General features: G+C 37.6%; 1 protein-coding gene across 5 annotated transcripts in view; it reads left to right on the top strand.

The window, feature by feature from the left end:
* The window catches only part of TAX1BP1 (Tax1 binding protein 1), a 94,808-nt gene that overhangs the window by 63,298 nt on the left and 9,299 nt on the right, over nt 1–22,211 (top strand). For 2 of the 5 annotated variants that reach the window (XM_049893325.1, XM_049893328.1), the window contains 2 exons: nt 21,295–21,448; nt 21,846–21,994. In XM_049893325.1, the coding sequence (XP_049749282.1) occupies nt 21,295–21,448; nt 21,846–21,994 (303 nt within the window). Of the gene's footprint in view, nt 1–21,294; nt 21,479–21,845; nt 21,995–22,211 lie in introns of all 5 variants that reach the window. The other 3 variants (XM_049893324.1, XM_049893327.1, XM_049893326.1) reach the window with 2 other exon arrangements.

Below are 22,211 nucleotides of genomic sequence, written 5' to 3' on the forward strand. Positions count from 1 at the left end.
CTCCCACTTTCTTCTTCTTTTTCAGTAGTGCTTTGCTTATCCGGGGCTTCTTTCCCTTCCATATGAAATTGGTGATTTGTTTCTCTATCCCCTTAAAATATGACATTGGAATTTGGATCGGAAGTGCGTTAAATGTATAGATGGCTTTTGGTAGAATAGACATTTTTACTATGTTAAGTCTTCCTATCCATGAGCAAGGTATGTTTTTCCACTTAAGTATGTCCTTTTGAATTTCTTGTAGTAGAGCTTTGTAGTTTTCTTTGTATAGGTCTTTTACATCCTTGGTAAGATTTATTCCTAAGTATCTTATCTTCTTGGGGGCTACCGTGAATGGTATTGATTTGGTTATTTCCTCTTCGGTGTTCTTTTTGTTGATGTAGAGGAATCCAAGTGATTTTTGTATGTTTATTTTATAACCTGAGACTCTGCCAAACTCTTCGATTAGTTTCAGTAGTTTTCTGGAGGATTCCTTAGGGTTTTCTGTGTATATAATCATGTCATCTGCAAATAGTGATAACTTTACTTCTTCCTTGCCAATCCGGATACCTTTTATTTCTTTGTCTAGCCTGATTGCCCTGGCTAAGACTTCCAACACGATGTTGAATAAGAGCGGTGATAAAGGGCATCCTTGTCTGGTTCCCGTTCTCAAGGGAAATGCTTTCAGGTTCTCTCCATTTAGAGTGATATTGGCTGTTGGCTTTGCATAGATGCCCTTTATTATGTTGAGGAATTTTCCTTCAATTCCTATTTTGGTAAGAGTTTTTATCATAAATGGGTGTTGGACTTTGTCAAATGCCTTTTCTGCATCAATTGATAAGATCATGTGGTTTTTGTCTTTTGTTTTATTTATGTGATGGATTACATTAATGGTTTTTCTGATATTAAACCAGCCTTGCATACCTGGTAGAAATCCCACTTGATCAGGGTGAATTATTTTTTTGATGTGTTGTTGGATTCTATTGGCTAGAATTTTGTTGAGGATTTTTGCATCAATGTTCATGAGGGATATAGGTCTATAATTTTCTTTTTTTGTAATGTCTTTACCTGGTTTTGGTATCAGGGAGATGGTGGCTTCATAGAATGAGTTGGGTAGTATTCCGTCATTTTCTATGCTTTGGAATACCTTTAGTAGTAGTGGTGTTAACTCTTCTCTGAAAATTTGGTAGAACTCTGCAGTGAAGCCGTCCGGGCCAGGACTTTTTTTTGTTGGGAGTTTTTTGATTACCGTTTCAATCTCTTTTTTTGTTATGGGTCTATTTAGTTGTTCTGCTTCTGAATGTGTTAGTTTAGGTAGGTAGTGTTTTTCAAGGAATTCATCCATTTCTTCTAGGTTTTCAAATTTGTTAGAGTACAATTTTTCATAATAATCTGAAATGATTCTTTTAATTTCATTTGGTTCTGTTGTGATGTGGTCCTTCTCATTTCTTATTCGGGTTATTTGTTTCCTTTCCTGTATTTCTTTAGTCAGTCTAGCCAATGGTTTATCAATTTTGTTAATTTTTTCAAAGAACCAGCTTTTGGCTTTGTTAATTCTTTCAATTGTTTTTCTGTTCTCTAATTCATTTAGTTCAGCTCTAATTTTTATTATTTGTTTTCTTCTGGTGCCTGATGGATTCTTTTGTTGCTCACTTTCTATTTGTTCAAGTTGTAGGGACAGTTCTCTGATTTTGGCTCTTTCCTCTTTTTGTATGTGTGCATTTATTGATATAAATTCACCTCTGAGCACTGCTTTTGCTGTGTCCCAGAGGTTTTGATAGGAAGTATTTTCATTCTCGTTGCTTTCTATGAATTTCCTTATTCCCTCCTTGATGTCTTCTATAACCCAGTCTTTTTTCAGGAGGGTATTGTTCATTTTCCAAGTATTTGATTTCTTTTCCCTCGTTCTTCTGTTATTGATCTCTAGTTTTATTGCCTTGTGGTCTGAGAAGATGCTTTGTAATATTTCGATGTTTTGGACTCTGCAAAGGTTTGTTTTATGACCTAATATGTGGTCTATTCTAGAGAATGTTCCATGTGCGCTAGAAAAAAAAGTATATTTTGCAGCAGTTGGGTGGAGAGTTCTGTATAAGTCAATGAGGTCAAGTTGGTTGATTGTTGTAATTAGATCTTCCGTGTCTCTGTTGAGCTTCTTACTGGATGTCCTGTCCTTCTCCGAAAGGGGTGTGTTGAAGTCTCCTACTATAATTGTGGAGGTATCTATCTCGCTTTTCAGTTCTGTTAAAATTTGATTTATATATCTTGCAGCCCTGTCATTGGGTGCGTAAATATTTAATATGGTTATGTCTTCCTGATCAATTGTCCCTTTTATCATTATATAGTGTCCTTCTTTATCCTTTGTGGTGGATTTAAGTCTAAAGTCTATTTTGTCAGAAATTAATATTGCTACTCCTCTTCTTTTTTGCTTATTGTTTGCTTGATATACTTTTTTCCATCCTTTGAGTTTTAGTTTGTTTGTGTCTCTAAGTCTAAGGTGTGTCTCTTGTAGGCAGCATATAGATGGATCGTGTTTCTTTATCCAGTCTGTGACTCTCTGTCTCTTTATTGGTGCATTTAGTCCATTTACATTCAGGGTAATTATAGATAAATAAGTTTTTAGTGCTGTCATTTTGATGCCTTTTTATGTGTGTTGTTGACAATTTCATTTTTCCACATACTTTTTTGTGCTGAGGCGTTTTTCTTAGTAAATTGTGAGATCCTCACTTTCATAGTGTTTGACTTTATGTTAGTTGAGTCGTTACGTTTTTCTTGGTTTTTGTCTTGAGTTATAGAGTTGTTATACCTTTTTGTGGTTACCTCATTATATACCCCTATTTTTCTAAGTAAAAACCTAACTTGTATTGTTCTATATCGCCTTGTATCACTCTCCATATGGCAGTTCAATGCCTCCTGTATTTAGTCCCTCTTTTTGATTATTGTGATCTTTTACCTATTGACTTCCATGATTCCCTATTATGTGTATTTTTTTTTAATTAATCTTAATTTGTTTGTTTTTGTGATTTCCCTATTTGAGTTGATATCAGGACGTTCTGTTTTGTGACCTTGTGTTGTGCTGATATCTGATATTATTGGTTCTCTGACCAAACAATATCCTTTAGTATTTCTTGTAGCTTTGGTTTGGTTTTTGCAAATTCTCTAAACTTGTGTTTGTCTGTAAATATCTTAATTTCGCCTTCATATTTCAGAGAGAGTTTTGCTGGATATATGATCCTTGGTTGGCAGTTTTTCTCCTTCAGTGTTCTGTATATGTCGTCCCATTCCCTTCTTGCCTGCATGGTTTCTGCTGAGTAGTCAGAACATATTCTTATTGATTCTCCCTTGAAGGAAACCTTTCTTTTCTCCCTGGCTGCTTTTAAAATTTTCTGTTTATCTTTGGTTTTGGTGAGTTTGATGATAATATGTCTTGGTGTTTTTCTTTTTGGATCAATCTTAAATGGGGTGCGATGAGCATCTTGGATAGATATCCTTTCGTCTTTCATGATGTCAGGGAAGTTTTCTGTCAGAAGTTCTTCAACTATTTTCTCTGTGTTTTCTGTCCCCCCTCCCTGTTCTGGGACTCCAATCACCCGCAGGTTATCCTTCTTGATAGAGTCCCACATAATTCTTAGGGTTTCTTCATTTTTTTTAATTCTTTTATCTGATTTTTTTTCAGCTATGTTGGTGTTGATTCCCTGGTCCTCCAGATGTCCCAGTCTGCATTCTAATTGCTCGAGTCTGCTCCTCTGACTTCCTAGTGTGTTGTCTAATTCTGTTATTTTATTGTTAATCTTTTGGATTTCTACATGTTGTCTCTCTATGGATTCTTGCAACTTATTAATTTTTCCAGTATGTTCTTGAATAATCTTTTTGAGTTCTTCAACAGTTTTATCAGTGTGTTCCTTGGCTTTTTCTGCAGATATCCTAATTTCATTTGTGATATCATTAAGCATTCTGTAAATTAGTTTTTTATATTCTGTATCTGATAGTTCCAAAATTGTATCTTCATTTGGGAAAGATTTTGATTCTTTTGTTTGGGGAGTTGGAGAAGCTGTCACGGTCTGCTTCTTTAAGTGGTTTGATATGGATTGTTGTCTCCGAGCCATCACTGGGAAACTAGTTTTTCCAGAAAATCCGCTAAAAAAAAACTGCAGTCAGATCCCTATCAGAGTTCTCCCTCTGGCTCAGGCTATTCAGATGTTAATGAAGCCGCCTGGGGAGGGTGGGGGAGGGAACAGAGAGATAGGAGAGTAGCACCTCAGAATATAGCCAGAGTTGCTTGTCTTGCTTGGAATGACTATTATATCTGAGATTCCCGCGGGCGCGTCGCCTATGTGTGCTGTCTGTGTGGAGATTGCCCCCGGGGGGTCTGGCCCGCTGGAGTCACGGTCAGATCCTCCGCTTCCAGCCCCACGCCCAGCGTCAAGGCTCCCCTACTGGGACGGTGCACTCTCGACTCCAAAATCAGTCGCTGCCTCCCGGGGACTTCTCGTCCCTCCAGCCGCGTGGCCGTGCCGCCCCCGTGAACCAGGTGGGCCCCCTCCCGGGGTTAGTTCAGATGGGTGGAGTAGCTCCCCGTGCTTGTGCCGCGACCGAGTGTCCCGGCTGGAACGCTGTTCTCCCCGCTCCAATACCAGTCGCTGCCTCCCGGGGACTTCTCCTACCGGCTGCGTCCCACGCCGCCCGCGCGACCCGGATGGTCACCTTCCCGGGGTTAGTTCAGGGGGTGGAGCAACTCTCCGTGTTTATGGCGTACCTGCGTGCAGTCCAAATCCCTGTGGGACGGTTCCCCGGCTTGGGTGCTGCTCTTTCTGCTCCAAGATCAGTCACTGCCTCCCGGGGACTTCTCCTAACGGCTGCGTCCCACGCCGCCCGTGGAACCGGCTAGTCCCCCTCCCGGGGTTAGTTCAGGGGGGTGGAGCAGGTCTCTGTGCTTGTGCCGTACCTGACTGGTATGCTGGCTCCAGGCTCTGGAAACAATCGCTGCTTCCCCGTATTAGTTCGTTCTCCGTCTCTAAATCTGTGTTTGTTGTTCAGGGTTCGTAGATTGTTATGTATGTGATCGATTCACTTGTTTTTCCGTGTCTTTGTTGTAAGAGGGATCCGAGGTAGCGTCTGCCTAGTCCGCCATCTTGGCTCCGCCCCCCTCTACATGTGTAATTTTATTAAATATTGCCAAGTTCTCTTCTACAGAGGTTGTACTATTTTGCATTCCCACTAGCAGGGTATGAGAAGTATACTTGTTTCCCCATACATTGGGCAGTCAGGCTTTCTGATTGTTGCTGGTGTGATGGATGAGAAATGGTATCTTAAGGTAGTTGTAATTTTCACATGTCTCTTATTGTGAGTAAAGTTGAGCATCTTTAATAGCACGTTTTTTGTGAGTTGTTAATGCCTTTGGCCCATTCTGTAAGAATTTTGTTTTTTTTTCCTCAGTTTTCTTTAATACATATTTTTTTACTCTTATCAGAGAGATTGGCTCTTCATCTGTGATGTACGTAGCAAGTATTTTCTCCCAGTTTGTCTCTTTACTATGTTTATAAAGTGCTTTTGCCATGCAACACTTAAAAATTTTTATGTAGCCTAAGGCGTAGTGCCAGGACTGACCGGTAGTGTCAGCATCACCTTGGAACTTATTAGAAATGCAGATTTTTGGACCCAGCCCCAGACTTGCTGAATTAGAAACTCTGGAGGTGGGGCCCAGAAATAGGTGTTTTGACATGTGTTCCAGGTGACACATGCACAATCCAGTGTGAGAACCACCTGTGAATATATTACATCTGAATTTTTAGTTTTCGATACAAAGCATTTCCCAATGCCCAGGCTATATAGAAGAATCCATTCGTGTTTTGTTCTAGTACTTTAGTTTTTTCTTTTTTAAACACATTTAGATCTTTTATCAATTTGGAGTATATTATTGGTATATGGCATAATGAATGGGTCCAAGTTTCTCTCTTTCTAAGTGGCTATTCAGTTGTCCCAACCTATTTATGACCTGTCCATTTTTGCTCCAGCGATTTGAGATACCCTTTTCATCATATAATAGATTTCCGTATGTAGTTGAATCTATTTCTGTACCTTGTATTCTATTTCATTGGTCTGAATTTATATGCCAGTACCAAACTGTTTTAATCATAGAGGCTTTTAATATTTTGTAGAGTTAGTCCCTTCTTGTAACTCTTTCTTTTCGTTTTCCTAGCTTTTGTTGTATGTTTATTTTTCTCATATTGTTGTTTTTTTTTGAGATTGCATTAAATTTATAAATTAAGGAGAACTAACACTTCAATGATATTATATTTCTTAACTAAGAAAACAGAATGTGGGGTGTCTTTGCATTTATTCAAGTCTACTTTTGTGCCATTCAGGTTTGGAACAATTCTTAAGTTCTTAAACATCTTTTTGTTGCTCTTCACATGAGGCTTTTTCTTTCATTAATGTCCTAACTGGTTATTATTTTTGAAAATGAAGACTCTTGAATTTTTGATAGCTTTTAATTTTTATATACGGTAATTTCAAATTCAAGTTGAAAAAATAGTACAGTGAACAGATTCTTTTTTTAATTTTTGTTTTATTGATGTAAAATATATATAGCAAAATTTTCATTTTAACTTTTTAAGTGTACAATTCAGTGGCCTTAATTACTTTCCCAGTGTTGTGCAGTTATCACCACCACCTATTTAAAAAACTTCGCTCATATATTCTTTACCCAGATTTACCAGTTGTTTATATTTTGTCTCATTTTCTCTTCTTTCCCATCCCCCCTGTAATACACGTTTTCTTGAACAATTCCAGTGTAAGTTGGAGCCATTGTGGTACTTTGTGTCCTCTTACATAACCATATTAAAAAAAACCATATTATAGTTAGCAAATTCAGGAACTCTAACACTGATACTGAGACAGTGTTAACATCTGATCCATAGTCTGTATTTAAGTTTTATCCTTTGTTGCTTTTTTCTCTGTGTTCTAGGATCTAATCCATAATCATTTGGTTCTGTTTTTAAATTTCCTTTAAACTGGGAGAGATTATATTATAGACTGTCTTTGACTTTCTTAACTTTGATTTAATCGTCACTTTTTTTTTAAAGAATATAGGTCAATTATTTTATGTAATGTCCCCGAATTTCAGTTTGTTCAATGTTTTATCTTGATTAAATTTAGGTTGTGCATTTTTGGCAGGAATACTACAGAATTTGTGTTTTTCTGAATGTTGGTAATGTTAATTTTGATCACTTGGTTAAGGTAATGTGCACCAAAAGTGAGTATTTTTTCCCTTTATGTTTAATAAGTAATTTTGTAGTGAGATGCTTTGCTCCTCATCAGACATTCACCCAGTAGTTTTAGCATCCGTTGATGATATTCTAACTTCATCATTCCTTCTATATTGATTAATTGGAATTTTTCTGTAAGAAAGAGCTTTCATTCCCTTTTGCTCGTTTTATCTATCTATTAGCTATCTATATCAGTGTAGACTCATAGATTGCTGTTGTATTTAGTGACTTATAATCCATTACTGTTGTCATCTTGATGTTGAGATTGTCTCAGATTTGACTAGTGAAAGCCCCTTCAAACCAGCTCCAACCATACAAAACCAAATCTGTTGCCATCCGGTTGACTCTGACTCATAGCATCCCCATAAGATAGAGTAGAACTGCCCCATAGGGTTTCCAAAGGAGAGGCTACTGGATTTGAACTGCCAACCTTTTGGTTAGCTGCCAAGCTCTTAACCACTGCACCACCAGGGGTCCTCAAACCAGCTTCAGTGTTCTTTTAATATGCCCCCATTATTTGAGCACTCGTTACTTTGTGTTGCAAAAAGATGTTCCAGCATCGTCTTGTACTTTTCCTGCCCCAGCCTGGAATCAGTTATTTCTCCAAGGAGCCCTACTCATTTTAGTGGAGAATGGAGTATAGAAACCAAGATCTGGGCATTAGGTGTATGCTCATCACTTCTAAGCCAGCAGCAGTCAGAGCTAGAAAAAATGTAGATATATCTTACACTCTCTCGTATAAGTATTTAAAAAATCATGAAGCCAAGGTCAGCCACATGGCTGCACGGTCCCTGTGGGCGGTTGGGTGGCGAGTGCCCAGAGATGTATAGAAGACACCAAGATATTTGGAATCCAGAGTTTCTGGTGGAGGTGGCAGACATTTTGGAGAAGACTACAGAATGCATTTCTGGAGAAACAGAGGCTGGGGACCAGAAGCTCCGTCTCTAGAGAAGGTCTTCAGGCGTTGTCACTTTTAGAAGCAAAGCTGAAAAGTTTGTTTGCCAAGCATGGCCTGGAGAAGATGACACCCATTGGGGACAGATAGCCTCATGAGCAGAGCATGAACTCATTTGTCATGTGCCAGGTGATGTTGGGGTACAGTCTGGTACTATGGCATTAGTAAGACAAGATGGTTACAAACTTCAGGGCTGCACTATTAGATTTGCCCAAGTGGTAGTGGAGTCCCAGAGAAAACTATGAATGGGCCTTCAAGAAGTGAATACTCTTCCTGGAGTGCAGTCACCTGTGTTTCTGTTATTTATTAAACTAGGCTTGTATTATTTAAAAAAGAAAATCATGAGTAAATACTGATACCTCCAATTCCAGTCCAACACTACGGCATAAAGTCTAGTCTTCTCCCTTTCCATGTCATAACTCCCTTCTCCAAAAGTTAGGAACCTGATCTCATCCTCTGTATTTACTCAAATGTTGAATACACAGAAAGTAGTTTGAGAATTGCTAACTCATATCACTGTGAAAAGCAAAAGGCAGACCTTCTAACTAGAGTCCAACTTTGGTTGACAGTTTTTTTGGGGTGTGTGTGTATGAAATTTACACATTCGGTTATCCCATGGCCTACTGATGAATATTTGACAACTGCCTTTCTTGGGGGGCAGGGAGGAAAGAAGCTTTAAATTGTAGCATTTGCTGATTTATGGTGCTCACCATGGCCAGTTTCAAGCTACCAATGTGATAAAGTTATAGTATTAATTATATGGCTGTGTAAAGAAATGACCCAAAAACAACCTTTTTGCTCTCTCACAGTTTCTGTGAGTCAGGAATCCAGGTCCAGCTTAGCTGGGTCCTGTGGCCTTGGAGCTCTCAGCAAGGCTGCAGTCAAGGTGTCAGCTGGGGCCGCAGTCATGTCATGGATGTGGATCTGTTTCCAAGCCCACTGAAGTGACTGCTGCTAGGGTTCAGTTGTTTGGGGGTGGTTGTTACCCAGTACCTCATTTCTTCCTTGCCGTTGGCTCAGTTCCTTGCCATTGTGAGCCTTTCCATAGACTAGCTCACAGCATGGCTGCTTGCTTCACCAGAGCAAGCAAACTGAGAAAGAGTCAGAGAGTGTGTGTGAAGAGAACAAGATGGAGAAGTCACAGTTTTTTGTAACCAAATTCCAGAAGTGACATACCATTACTTTTGTCTGTTAGAAGCTTGTCACTAGGTCCAGCCGACATTTCAGGTGAAGAATTACACAAGAGCATGAATTCCAAGAGGTGGGGATTATTGGAAGCCATTTCAGAAGCTGCGTATCACAGTGACAAAGTAAAATACATTCCTTTGTCAGTAAATACTGTAAGAAATGTTAGTAATTCACGGTTTCATGGGCAACTGCTTTGAGAGTGACAAGTGATGGAGCAGCACTTTGAATACAAAATAAATTAAAAAAATTCTTGGTTGCGATTACAGAGATAGCAGTACATGTGAAGATTCATTTACCATATCATTTATAGGCAAGTCACAGCAACAAAGAACTTAAATCCAGAAATGCACAAGATGCTTATCAGATGTCATCAGTGTGGTTAATTTTATAAAAAACAAGTCATTTAATATGTGTAGACTCCTGACCATTCACTGTAATGAGATAGGGAATGAAAAATCTTTTATAATATACAGAGGCTCTGGTTATCTCAAGGTAGGGTATGTTATGAAAGCATTGTCACCCTTAAAAGATAGCTTGCTTTTTTTCTATATACTAAAGGAGAATGCTACCTAGCAGATTTCTTCTTAAGAAAGTAATAAGCTCACTTGATCTCTCCCTTCAAGGAAACCGATTGCATTCTCATACTTTGAATAAGATTGTAACTACTTTTTGAAAGAAATCTGTGCCCCAGGGACAGCTATTTAAAGATTCTTGGGGATGTATCCATCGATACTTGATTTTGTTGCCGAGAACAATATAAGTGCGTGTAAGAACAAACTGTCTGATATCAGGTAACGTGGAAATTTACTAGCAATATTTAAACAAATACCTTTGTGTAATTGGTTGATAAGATTGAAAAATAAATATCATGATTTAGTAAACATAGTAAGCAATGCATTTCTTTCATGAGAATCTATCTACAGTATTTTTGTGAGATATTTTTTCAGCTATTTCAGCCTTTAAAACCAATTATTGAAATAAACTGAACTGACAACTAGACTTTCAAATATACAGATTAGTATAGTATATATTAGGAGCCTTGGTGGTGCAATAATTAAGCGACTGGCTGCTAACCAGAAGGTTGGTGGTTTGAACCTACTGGGGCCCTGCTCCTTGGGAGATAAGACCTGGTGATCTGCTCCCGTGAAAATTACAGGCTAGGAAACCTTACGGGGCAGTTCTACTCTGTCACATGGGGTCTCTATGAGCCAGAATCGACTTGATGGCACATAACGACATAAAAACCAAAAAACTGAATCCACTGCCATTGAGTCAATTCCGACTCATAGCGACCCTATAGGACAGAGTAGAACTGCCCCATAGAGTTCCAAGGAGTGCTTGGCGGATTCGAACTGCCGACCTTTTGGTTAGCAGCCTTAGCACTTAACCACTACGCCACCAGGGTTTCTATAACGAGATAGTATAATTTTTATTTATGTATATATTTGGAGCGCATCTTCACATTTGTGAAGAGTAGTCTGGAGTTTGGAGACCTGAAGTCAAGGCCGCTCTTAGATCTCCAGTCTGGACTATATGGCGTTAGCTTCCTAACTGGTCTTCTACTCCTTGGTTCAGTTAAGAGGTTTCTTCATATAGCAGGCAGGGTAATCTTAAAAATGTACATCTGATCATGACCCTACCTTGCTTAAATCTATTTAATGGGCCTCGTGTTGTACTTAGGATAAAATAAATTCTTAACATATCCTGTAATATTTTGTATGATCTGGCCTACACTTATCTATTCCTCTCTCAAGCCTTAGTAACCTGTTTCACTATCCTCTAGAGTAGAGTCTAGCTTAGTTCTCAAACTTGAGCTTGCATCAGAATCACCTGGAAGGCTTGTTAAAACAGACTTCTGGACCCCACCCCAGAGTTCCAAGTTTTTTAGTAGGTCTGGAGGGAGGCTTGAGATTTGCATTTTGACCAAGTTCCCTGTGCTACTGGTGAGCTGTTCTAATCCTTCAGGTTTTACAATTTACCAATTATTTTCTTGTCTCTGGGTTTTCGTTCGTGTCCTTTGTCAGGAATGTTTTTTCTTACCATTGTTTATTATTTTGTTAAACTTTTTGGGGAAGGGGAAGAGTTCAGACATGAGTAGAGAGAATTATATAATGAACCATGTTGTACTCCTCACCCAGCATCGGTAATTGTTAGCTCTTGGCCAACATTACTTTAGCTATTTCCCCATGATCCTCCCCACCACATTTTTTAAAGTGTATCACAGACTTTGTTATTTTCCTCAAAATATTTAACTATTTCTACCACTTTTGAATTATCCTTCAAGTCCCAGATTAAATGATGTTTCTTCAGAGGGCTGCCTTTGACTTTCCAGACCAAATTAGGTGTCTCTATTAAGCTCGAGTCTGAGGCCTGTGATTTTATTTCATGGCACTTGTCATATTTGTGGGAGCCCTGGTGGTACAGTGGTTAAGGTACTTAACTGCTAACTGAAAAGTCGGAGGTTTGAAGCCACCAGCGGCTCTGCGGTAGAGAGATGTGGCAGTCTGCTTCCGTAGAGATTTACAGTCTTGGAAACCCTATGGGGTTGCTATGAATCAGAATCAACTCGATAGCAGTGGGTTTGGTTTGGTTTAGGTCAAAATTTGTAATCACATAGTCTGTGTTTTTGTCCAGTGGCTATCTCCTCCACGTAATTGTAAGGGTCATGAAGACAGGGATTGTCTATTTTTATTCCCTACCGTACGCATAGCCTGTGGTGTAGTGCCTGATGATTGAAGTTAAATCAATATTTGTTGAATGAAAAAATAATGGGGCAAACTTAATTTTTAGCATTTGCTTATAAAAAATCATTTGGTAAATGTACTGAGACCAGCAGTTTTGGTGTCATGTAACACCCTGCCTTGTCAGGCATGCAATAGGAAGTAGGCCAGTTGTTCTTTACTTCCTATCTCCTTGAGCTGTTCTTGATTTTCTTGCTGGTGTCACCATAGTTTTTATCACTTTAAGACTCATGGTATTCATAAAAATTGCTATTTCAATAATTTGCTTAATGTTTGTCCTCTCCCTCAATGTTCTATCTCAGAACCCTCACCCCTACCCCCAAGCCTCCATAATATTAGAATTAGGTCTCCCTTCTTCACCATGGAAACTGAGATCACAGTGCTCGGCATGTAGGAAGTGATCATTAAGCATCAGTTGAGTGAGTAAATGATGAATAATAATTTGTAATTTTGCTAAGGCACAAATTTAAATTACATGTACTATTTAGCTGATAGGTAACTGCTGCATATGAGTGGTAGGCTTTGCATTTAACACTGAGTTCAGCGGAATATGCAGATCCTAGTAATTTGGTCCTCATAATAAATTTTTAACATTTTTTATATTTTTTACATTTTTATTTTTTTTCTTACGAATGAGGACACTGTGGCTTAGAAAAGATATGAGACTCATCCAGGGTCACATGACAGCCATGAGACCTGAATTGAGATTGTTTAACTGAATATGCACCGTCGTTACCAGTCTACCAGAAACTTTCTTGTTCCAGATATTTACATGACTCACTCCCTTTCTTCTTTCAGGTCTTGACTTAAATATCCTCTTTTTAGCAAGATCTTTCCTGACCATTCTGTTTAAAACTGCAAGCTCTTCCAGTACTCTTTGAGCCCCTTTTCTTATTTTTTTCCTCAACAGGATTTGTCACCACCTAACAAATACATGTTATACTTAGTTTGTTGCATCTTCCCCTTTCTAATAGGCAGGGATTTTTGTCTGTTTTGTTTATTCCCGAATCGTTAGGGCCTAGAATAGTGCCTGAAACTAGAAGTTGCTCGATAAATATTTAATGAACAAATGAGTTAATAAAAGGATTCATTAGTTTTTTTTTTATTGTGTTTTTGGTGGAAGTTTACAATTCAAATTAGTTTCTCATTCAAAAATTTATACACAACTTGTTTTGTGACATTGGTTGCAATCCCCGCAGTGTATCAGCACTCCCCCCCTTTCCCTTTCAGTATTTCTGCCCCTTCCTGCGTTTGCTTTTGGGCAGGTGTTGCCCATTTGATATCCTATACTTGACTGAACTAAGAAGCACATTCCTTACGTATTATTATTTGTTTAAAGTTCTGATTTTTGGCTGAAAGGTGGATTTTGGGAGTGGCTTCAGTCCTGAATTAGGGTGTGTGGGGGCCATAGTCTTGGGAGTTCTTCCAGTCTCTGTCAGACCAGTTAAGTCTGATCTTTTTTTTGTGTGTGTGTGAATTTGTATTTTGTTCTACATTTTTCTTCCACTCTGTCTGGAACCCTCTATTGTGATCCTTGTCAGAGTGGTTGGTGGTGGTAGCTAGGCACCATCTAGTTCTTCTGGGCTGGTGGAGGTTGTGGTTCATGTGGTCCATTACATTAGTCCTTTGAACTAATATTTTCCTTGTGTCTTTGCTTGTCTTCACTCTCCTTTGCCCTCAACATGATGGGACCAATAGATGCATTTTAAATGGCCGCTTGCAAGTTTTTAAGACCCCAGACACTACTAAGGAAGGTAGGATGTAGAACGTTTTCTTATGCAGTATGTTATGCCAGTTGACCTAGATGTCCCCTGAGACCATGGTCCCCAACCCTCAGCCCCAGTAACTCGGTCCCTCAATGTGTTTGGGTGTGTCTAGGGAGCTTCTGTGGCTTTGCCTTGGTCAGGGCGGTGCTGACTTTATATTTTGTTGTCTTTGCCTTCACCAAAGTTAACATTTGTCTACTATCTAATTAGTGATTTCCCCTCCCCACCCCTCCTCTGCCTCATAACCATCAAAGTTTGCTTTTTTCTATGTGTAAGCCTTTTCTTGGGTTTTTATAATAGTGGTCTCATACAGTATTTGTCCTTTTGTGATTGACTTATTTCACTCAGCATAATGCCCTCCAGACACATCATTGTGTGTATGTGTGTACCGTAACTTGTTTATCCATTCATCCGTTGATGGGCACTTTGGTTCCGTCTTTTTTGCTTTGTGAATAATGCTGCAGTGAACATGAGTGTGCACGTGTGACGGCTCTTTTTCTCCAGAATATATTTCTAGGAGTGGGAGTACTGGATCATATGGTATTTCTAGTTTAAGGAGGCACCATATCCTTTACCATAGTGGTTGTACCATTTACATTTCCACCAGTAGTGCGGTTTTCTTTTATAACTAGCTTCTTAGTATTTTTAAAGTAACATTTGGTTTTTAATAATTTTTAGTAGTATGAAGTAATTTAGTATGTTTCTTAGTATTAAAAATCCTACTAATTTACATTTATTTAAAACCTGATAGCTTAAAGTGTTTATTATTTTTTCATGTAATTTCAAAACCACCATTTAGAATTACTAATTTTTTTCCTACCTTCGTACTATTTCAAATATTCTGCATAGGCCCCTTATTATAAGGTTGAAAAGGGAAGAGCAAATAAAACAAATATTTTAAAAGCAAAAGCAGTATACCAAATAATGATGAGAAAAAACAAGATTGTAGGAATACTTTATTAACTTTCCAGAGAAAATGAAAATGATTTAAAAATTTAGATGAGATGCTCTTGTATGTTGACAACCTGACTAGAGTTTTCTCAGTGATTGTTTCATTTTTCTACATTATCTCCTCCTTACCTGAGAATGGAAGCGTGACATACACACTTACCAGTGATGAATGGAAAATGCTTCTAATGAAGTACTGTTAAAGTAGCCTGATGATTAAATAATAATGATCCAAGAGAACTGATTTTAGGAGAGTCTTGTTTGTTATTGTTAATTGCCATCGAGTCGGCACCCAACTCAATACAATTTGTTTACTTTTGCTAAAACTTTGAGGCTGTCTGGAACTGATAAGAAGGATAAGAATTATAATACTTTTGAACAGCTTGTTTCATAGTTTTTTCTAAGTAATTGAAAGCATTCAATGTCTGTTCTTTATTCTCCCAGCATCCCTATGTGGCAGATAAGAGGAATATATTACTTCTCCTGTTTAACAGTTGAAGTACCAAAAACACCTTTAACTTGTCAAGTAATTTGTAGAACTTATAAAGTGGAACCAAGGCCATCCAGAGCCACTTTGGGGCCTGGAGGAAAAAACAAAACCAACAAAAAAACCAAACAAACAGGTACCCTAGCAAAGGCAAACCAGCTAAACAAAATTTGGAACCCAAAGCTGGAACTGGAAGAGGGCTCTTAATAAAATCTCTTCATTCAGTTGTAATTTTTTATTTAAGGAAAATTGTAAACCAGTGGTTAATATTGTTTTGCTGGGGGTAGGGTAGCCACATTTCATGTTGTGTGTGCATGTGTTTGTAGGTAGGAGAGCTCCCCCAGGTTTTCTGGACCATTATTGTGCCAAGGACCCTTTGACAGTCTGGTGAAGTCTATTTTCAGAATAATGTTGTAAATGTATAAGACTATATAGGGAATTACAAAGGAAACCGATTATAAGAAATAGTTATAAAAATATTCAAATTTGTGATAATTGTATATATGCTTATTTATTCAAATGTTAAATAAGGGTTAGCATGTCTAATTAGCATAATTTCAAAGTAGTGGTGGATATAAAGGATGTTTTCAAATGGCTGTGATGACTGTAATATGAAATGAATATATCTGTGATTTCTGTTGTGACAGTCACAGCTACTGGCATTATTACTGTGGTATTTTTTGCTTACATTCATAATGGGAGAAAAATACAAATTTCAGCATAAGCTAGTGAAAAGATGTAGATTTTTTTCCCCATCTAAGTTCGTGGACCTCTTGAATTCTAAACATGGACCTTTCTGAAGGGGTGCAGTCTGTGAATGCAAGTTTAAGAATACCTGCTCTGAAGTCCAAGCAGTATACTAACGTTTCAGAGGAAAGAGAGTTTAATCAATTGGATTTGCAAAGCAACCAAACCTTAACTCTTTCGTCAATATCCCTGTATTCTTTTCCCCTGTAAGGAATCAAAGCTGCTTGTAACTGGTTCTGTTCTTACTCTGCATCCTATTTGCTGAAAATTTATTGTATCTTTTGTGGTATAAAGAGGAGAATTAAGTTAGTGTGAACTCTTTATTACGTTGGAATGCTCTATGAAGTTGTTTCACTGTACCCATGTATGTGTAAATCTTTTGATGAAACTTACGACTTCATTTAAGGAGCCCTGGTGGTGCAGTGGCTAAAGCACTCTCCTGCTAACTGAAAGGTTGACAGTTCAAACCCACCAGTCGCCCCTTGGGAGAAAGATGTGGTAGTCTGCTTCTGTAAAGATTTTACAGCCTTGGAAACCCTATGGGGCGGTTCTACTCTGTCCTGTAGGATTGCAGAGTTGAAATCAACTTGATGGCAACGGGTTTTTTTTTTTTTAGTGTTCTAAACAAGGAACCCTGGTGGTGCAGTGTTTAAAATGCTTGGTAGCCAACTAAAAGGTCAGTGGTTAGATCCCACCAGCCACTCCGCAGGAGAAAGATGTGGCGATCTGGTCTTGTAAAGATTATGTCCCAGGAAACCCTATAGGGGGAGTTTTACGCTGTCCTATAGGGTCGCTATGAGTTGTAATTGACTGGATGGCAGTGAGTTTGATTTTGGTTTTATGTTCTAAATACTTGCCTTATTTCTTGATAGTCTTATGAGGCTTGGAGAGGGTAGTTAAGTGCTGGAGCTGATGGTTAAATTCGGGACAGCCTGACTCCAGTTTACCACGCCCTGCAGCCTGCCTACTTCTTGGCTTCTAGTTTCTAGTATGCCCAGTATAGCTTTGCTAGATTAATCTTACTAAGGACCATTTTTACTATGCTAAAGTTATGGTTCAAGAATGTGAAGGCCCATTCTTATATGCTCTATGACATGGATTTGGCCCATCTGGCCTAAAACTTGTCCTTTTCAGCTACATCTCCTTCTACTCTTGACATGCATCCTATGCTCTAGCCATCTCATTTTACTTACCAAGCCCAAAATTTAATATTTCTCATGTGTTCTGTATTCTTTTCCCATGTTCTTTTTCTATATCTACAATGCTTTTCCTTAAGCCTGGTGAACATCCTTTAGGATCCAGCTTAAACGGCACATCTATATAGTCTTCCCTTGATATATAGTGTTTCTGTTTCGACACATTGCATTTAAAGTTCACTTCTCTGCCAGTTCACAGTTCATTTATCTAGAATCCTATCTTCTGTTCCTTGCAGGCAAAATCCATGTCAGATTCATCCTTGTATCTCTAGTTCCAGGTATGATGTCTTCTACATAATGAGTGACATGCTGGATATCTTGAATGTATTTTATTTTTTTCTAAAATTTTACAAGTCTTAGGTGTGTAACAAGATCATAAGCTCCTGTGAGGTAGAAATGCCACCTTAACCTCAGAAGTTTGCCACAGGGCCTGGTACAATGATGCATGGGTATGTTATGGGTACAGTAAATTTACTTGTTTAGGAAGAACTTTTAAACCTCCTCAAACCTAAGTTGACTTGCATTTTTCATAATATTTAACAGTTTTGCTCAGTGTTGATGACTTATTCCATTTTAAGGTCATTTATACAGGTAAAAATCTGTTAACGTAGACAGTCTTATCTCTACTCCCAAGGGATGACAGTCAGTGAAACCAGATGAATTATACTTTATAGATTAATTTTTTTTCATCTTTTATATCCTTTGATTTTTTTAAAATGCTCTATTGAGGTACAATTTACATACAATAAAATTCACTCATTGTAAATGCAATTTGATGAATTTTGTCAAATATATATAGTCCTGTGATCACCATTACACTCAAACATTTGAACATTTTCATCACCCCAAAAAGTTACTTCATGGTCTTTGGCAGTCATTCCCTTCTAGTTACCCCTCAGCCACAGACAATGACTGATCTACTTTCTGTCATTATATGAAGGTTTGCTTTTTCTAGCATTTTATATACATGGAATCATGCAGAACTTAACCATTCACTAGTTAATGGACATTAATCCATTTACCAGTTCATAGACATTTGGATTATTTCCAGTGTTTCGCTTTCTTGAATAAATGCTGCTGTGAACATTTCTCGTACAAGTCTTTTTGTGGACATATATTTTCATTTCTTTTGGGTAGATACCTAGGAGTGGAATTGCTGGCTTATATGGTAAGTGTATGTTTTAAGAAACAGCCACAGTGTTTTCCAAATGGCTGTATCATTTTGCATTTCCACCAGCAGCGTATGAGCGTTCTAATTGCTCCATATCCTCACTAGCACTTGGTATTGTCAGTCTTTTTAATTTTGGTCATTCTAGTGAGTGTGTGGTGTTATCTCATTGTGGTTTGAATTTTACTTTTCATGATGACTAGAGATGTTGAGCATTTTTTCGTGTGCTTATAGGCCATTTGTATATATTCCTTTGTGAAGTGTCTGTTCAGGTCTTTTACCTCTTTTTTTTTTTTAATTGGGTGTTTTGTCTTCTTGGGTTTGTTTGCATTTGGTGTAAGTGTTCTTTATATATTCCAGATATCTCTACTGGATAAAACTCCTTTGTTAGATATATTTTCTCTTAATCTGCGCTTTACCTTTTTATTAAAAAAAAAAAAAAATACTATCCTTAGAAGAGCAAAAGCTTTTAAAGTAGTACAGTTCAACAGTATTTTTCTGAATTGTTCATGCTATTTGCATCCCATCTTAAGAAATTTTTGCTTAATCCAAGGAAAGGTTTTCTCGTATTTTTTTTTCTCTTAGAAGATTTATACTATTAGCTCTTTGATGATTAGATCTTTGATCTATTTAAAGTTAATTTTTGTGCGTGGTATGTAGTCGAAATTCTTTTCTTTTTTGGCATACATTGTTGAAAAAACCATTGTCTTCCTCCATTGAACTACTTTTCACCTTTGTTGAAAATCAACTGACTATATAGCACTGGGTTTATTATATAGTGTGGGTCAGTTTTTGGACTCTCTTATATTTTATGGATTCATGTTAGGGATTAGCAAGCCAGATCCAACTCATAGCCTGTTTTTGTAAATAAAGTTTTATTGGAACACAGCCACGTCCATTTATTTATGTATTACCAAGGGCTGCTACAGCATAGGCAGATTTGAATAGTTGCTGTAGTGTCTCTGTGGCCTGCAAAGGTAAAAATATTTATCTGGCCCTTTACAGAAAATGTTTGTCAACCCCTAATCTATATGTTTATCCTTTTGCCAATACTGGAAACCCTGGTGGCATAGTTGTTAAGTGCTACGGCTGCTAACCAAAAGGTTGGCAGTTTGAATCCACCAGGTGCTCCTTGGAAACTCTATGGGGCAGTTCTGCTCTGTCCTCTAGGGTCGCTATGAGTTGGAATCAACTCGATGGCAGTGGGTTTGGTTTGGCTTTTCCAGTACTATAATGTCTTGATTTACCATAGTTTTATAACAGTCCTGAAATCAGACAGTATAAGTCCTCCAACTTTGTTCTACTTTTGTAGAATAGGCTATTTTAGGCCCTTTATATTTCAGTGTACATTTTAGAACCAGCTTGTCAGTTTATACAAAAGCCTGGTGGAATTTTCATTGAGATTGCATCGAAAGTAATATTGTAAAAATGTCATCTTCCAGTCCATGGACATGGTATATCTATTTATTTAGGCTTTCTTTAAATTTTCACAGCAATATTTTATTCTTATTAGCATATAGGTCTTGCAAATCTTAACTTTATTCCTAACTATTTTATTTATTGGTGCTATATTTTTTTTTTTACTATAAATGGAGGAACCCTGGTGGTGCAGTGGTTAAGAGCTCAGGCCGCAAACCAAAAGTTTGGCAGTTTGCATCCACAAGCTGCTCCTTGGAAACCTTATGGGGCAGTTCTGCTCTGTCCTTTAGGGTCACTATAAATTGGTATCAACTTGACAGCAACTATAAACAGAAATTTAAAAAATTTCATTTTCCAATTGTTTGTAGCTTATAGAAATATAATTGATTTTTTGTACTGATCTTGTGTCCTTCGACCTTCCTAAATTCACTTAATTCTCCTAGCTTTTGTAGATTCCTTGGGATTTTTTGCATATGTGATTATATTTTCTGTGACAGTTTTACTTCTTCCCTCCCAGTCTTAATCTTAATTACTCTTACCTTAATCCACTGGGTAGAATCTTTAGTGCAGTGTTGAATGGAATTGGTGAAAACAGACATCCTTGCCTTACTATTGATTTTAGGTAGAATCATTTTAGTATTTCTTCATTAAGGTCAGCTGTTTGGTTTTTATGATAGCCCTTATCAGGTTGAGGAATTACCTTTTTACTCCTAATTTGTGGAGATTTAAAAAAAAAATTATGGATGAATGCTGAATTTTTAAAGTGTTTCCTTGGAATGTGTTGAAATAGTCATGTTTTTTTCCTAGTAACATGATGGCTTGCATTGATTTTTGGGTATTAAAATAATTTAAATTCTTGTGATAAAACCCACTTAGTCATGATGTATTAATTCTTTCTTTTAATATTGTTGGATTTAATTTGCTAATATATTAAAGATTTTCGAATCAGTATTCATTAGGGGTATTGGTCTATAGTTTTCTTTTGAGTCTTTGGTTTTGGAACCTGGCCCCATGAAATGAATTGCGAAGTATTTTTTCCTCTCTTTTCTGAAAGCATTCATGCAAAATTAGTTTTTGGTATAATTTCTTAAATGTTTGATAGAATTTACTGTTGAAGCAATCTGTGTTTTAAAAAAAAATTTTATTAATAGCCACGTTTTAAGAGGCTCATAGTTTTCCCTTAAATTAGCTCTACGAAAAGGGCACTTTTTTGGCACAAATAAATTTGAAAATACATTGGGCATTATCCTACTTTCTGACTTTGTTATACATGGAAGGAGCATTTATAAGAAGTTGAGAGCCATCTTTTCCAACTGCATACTTGAAACATGCTAGGGAATTAATTTTATCATTATATTTTGGCTAAATGTTTAATGCTGTCTTTCTTATAAAATATTTTATTGGTCTGCTTATTCACCTTTATTTTTGCTACTTGCAGGAAATTAAAAGGAGTCTAGAAAATCAAGCAGAAAGGAAAATGGAAGGCCAGAATTCCCAAAGTCCACAGCAGGTCTCACAGTGTCTCAGCACGTGCTCAGAGCAAACCGGGCATGTTCCTGCAGTGCCAAGTAAACAACCAGTTCTGCAGTATGGTAATCCTTATGCAGCACAGGAAACCAGAGGTCATTGAAATGTTTTTGGTTTTAGGTTAGCTGGACCTGGAGATGTTTTTGCTTCTATTTCAGTGGGATTAGAGAAATGTTGTATAGTCAGCTGTAACGGAGACATTATTTTACCTGTATAACATGCAGTTTTCACGTTTAACGCAGTAACTGGACTCGTCAAGAAGTGATGTACCATTAATCACAATAGTCGTATTTGTTATTGCATTCTCATCTTTAAAAATCACTTGGGTTAAAAAGAAAAACATCTATTTTTTTTAATGTTCCAAAATGGTTCTTTATATCCTGTTCATCATATTATTTTCTACATAGAGATGTTAATTTGAGTGCCACGTTTCACCCTACCCTTCCAAAATTTTCATTGCAGATGGAGCAGATGGTGCTTTTTATCCAGATGAAATTCAGAGGCCACCTGTTAGAGCACACTCTTGGGGACTGGAAGACAATGTTGTCTGCAGCCAACCTGCTCGAAACCTTAGTCGGCCTGATGGTTTAGAAGACCCTGAGGATAGCAAAGTAAATTGACTTTCCATTTTCTGAGCCTGCCCCTTTTATTTATCTTCTGTAGCGAGAGATGCGCACACTCCTGTGTACACATCATTGCTTGCTTGCTTGCTTGTTTTTGGAAAAGCTGGCTAGCGTTTAAATTTGAAAAAAATCAACCATAAATATACTTCAGATGTATACTAACTAAAAGATTAAATTCAGAGAATGATCTCAGGATATTGTAATT

The sequence above is a fragment of the Elephas maximus genome, chromosome 8 (genome assembly GCF_024166365.1).
Source record: "Elephas maximus indicus isolate mEleMax1 chromosome 8, mEleMax1 primary haplotype, whole genome shotgun sequence".
NCBI lineage: Eukaryota > Metazoa > Chordata > Mammalia > Proboscidea > Elephantidae > Elephas > Elephas maximus.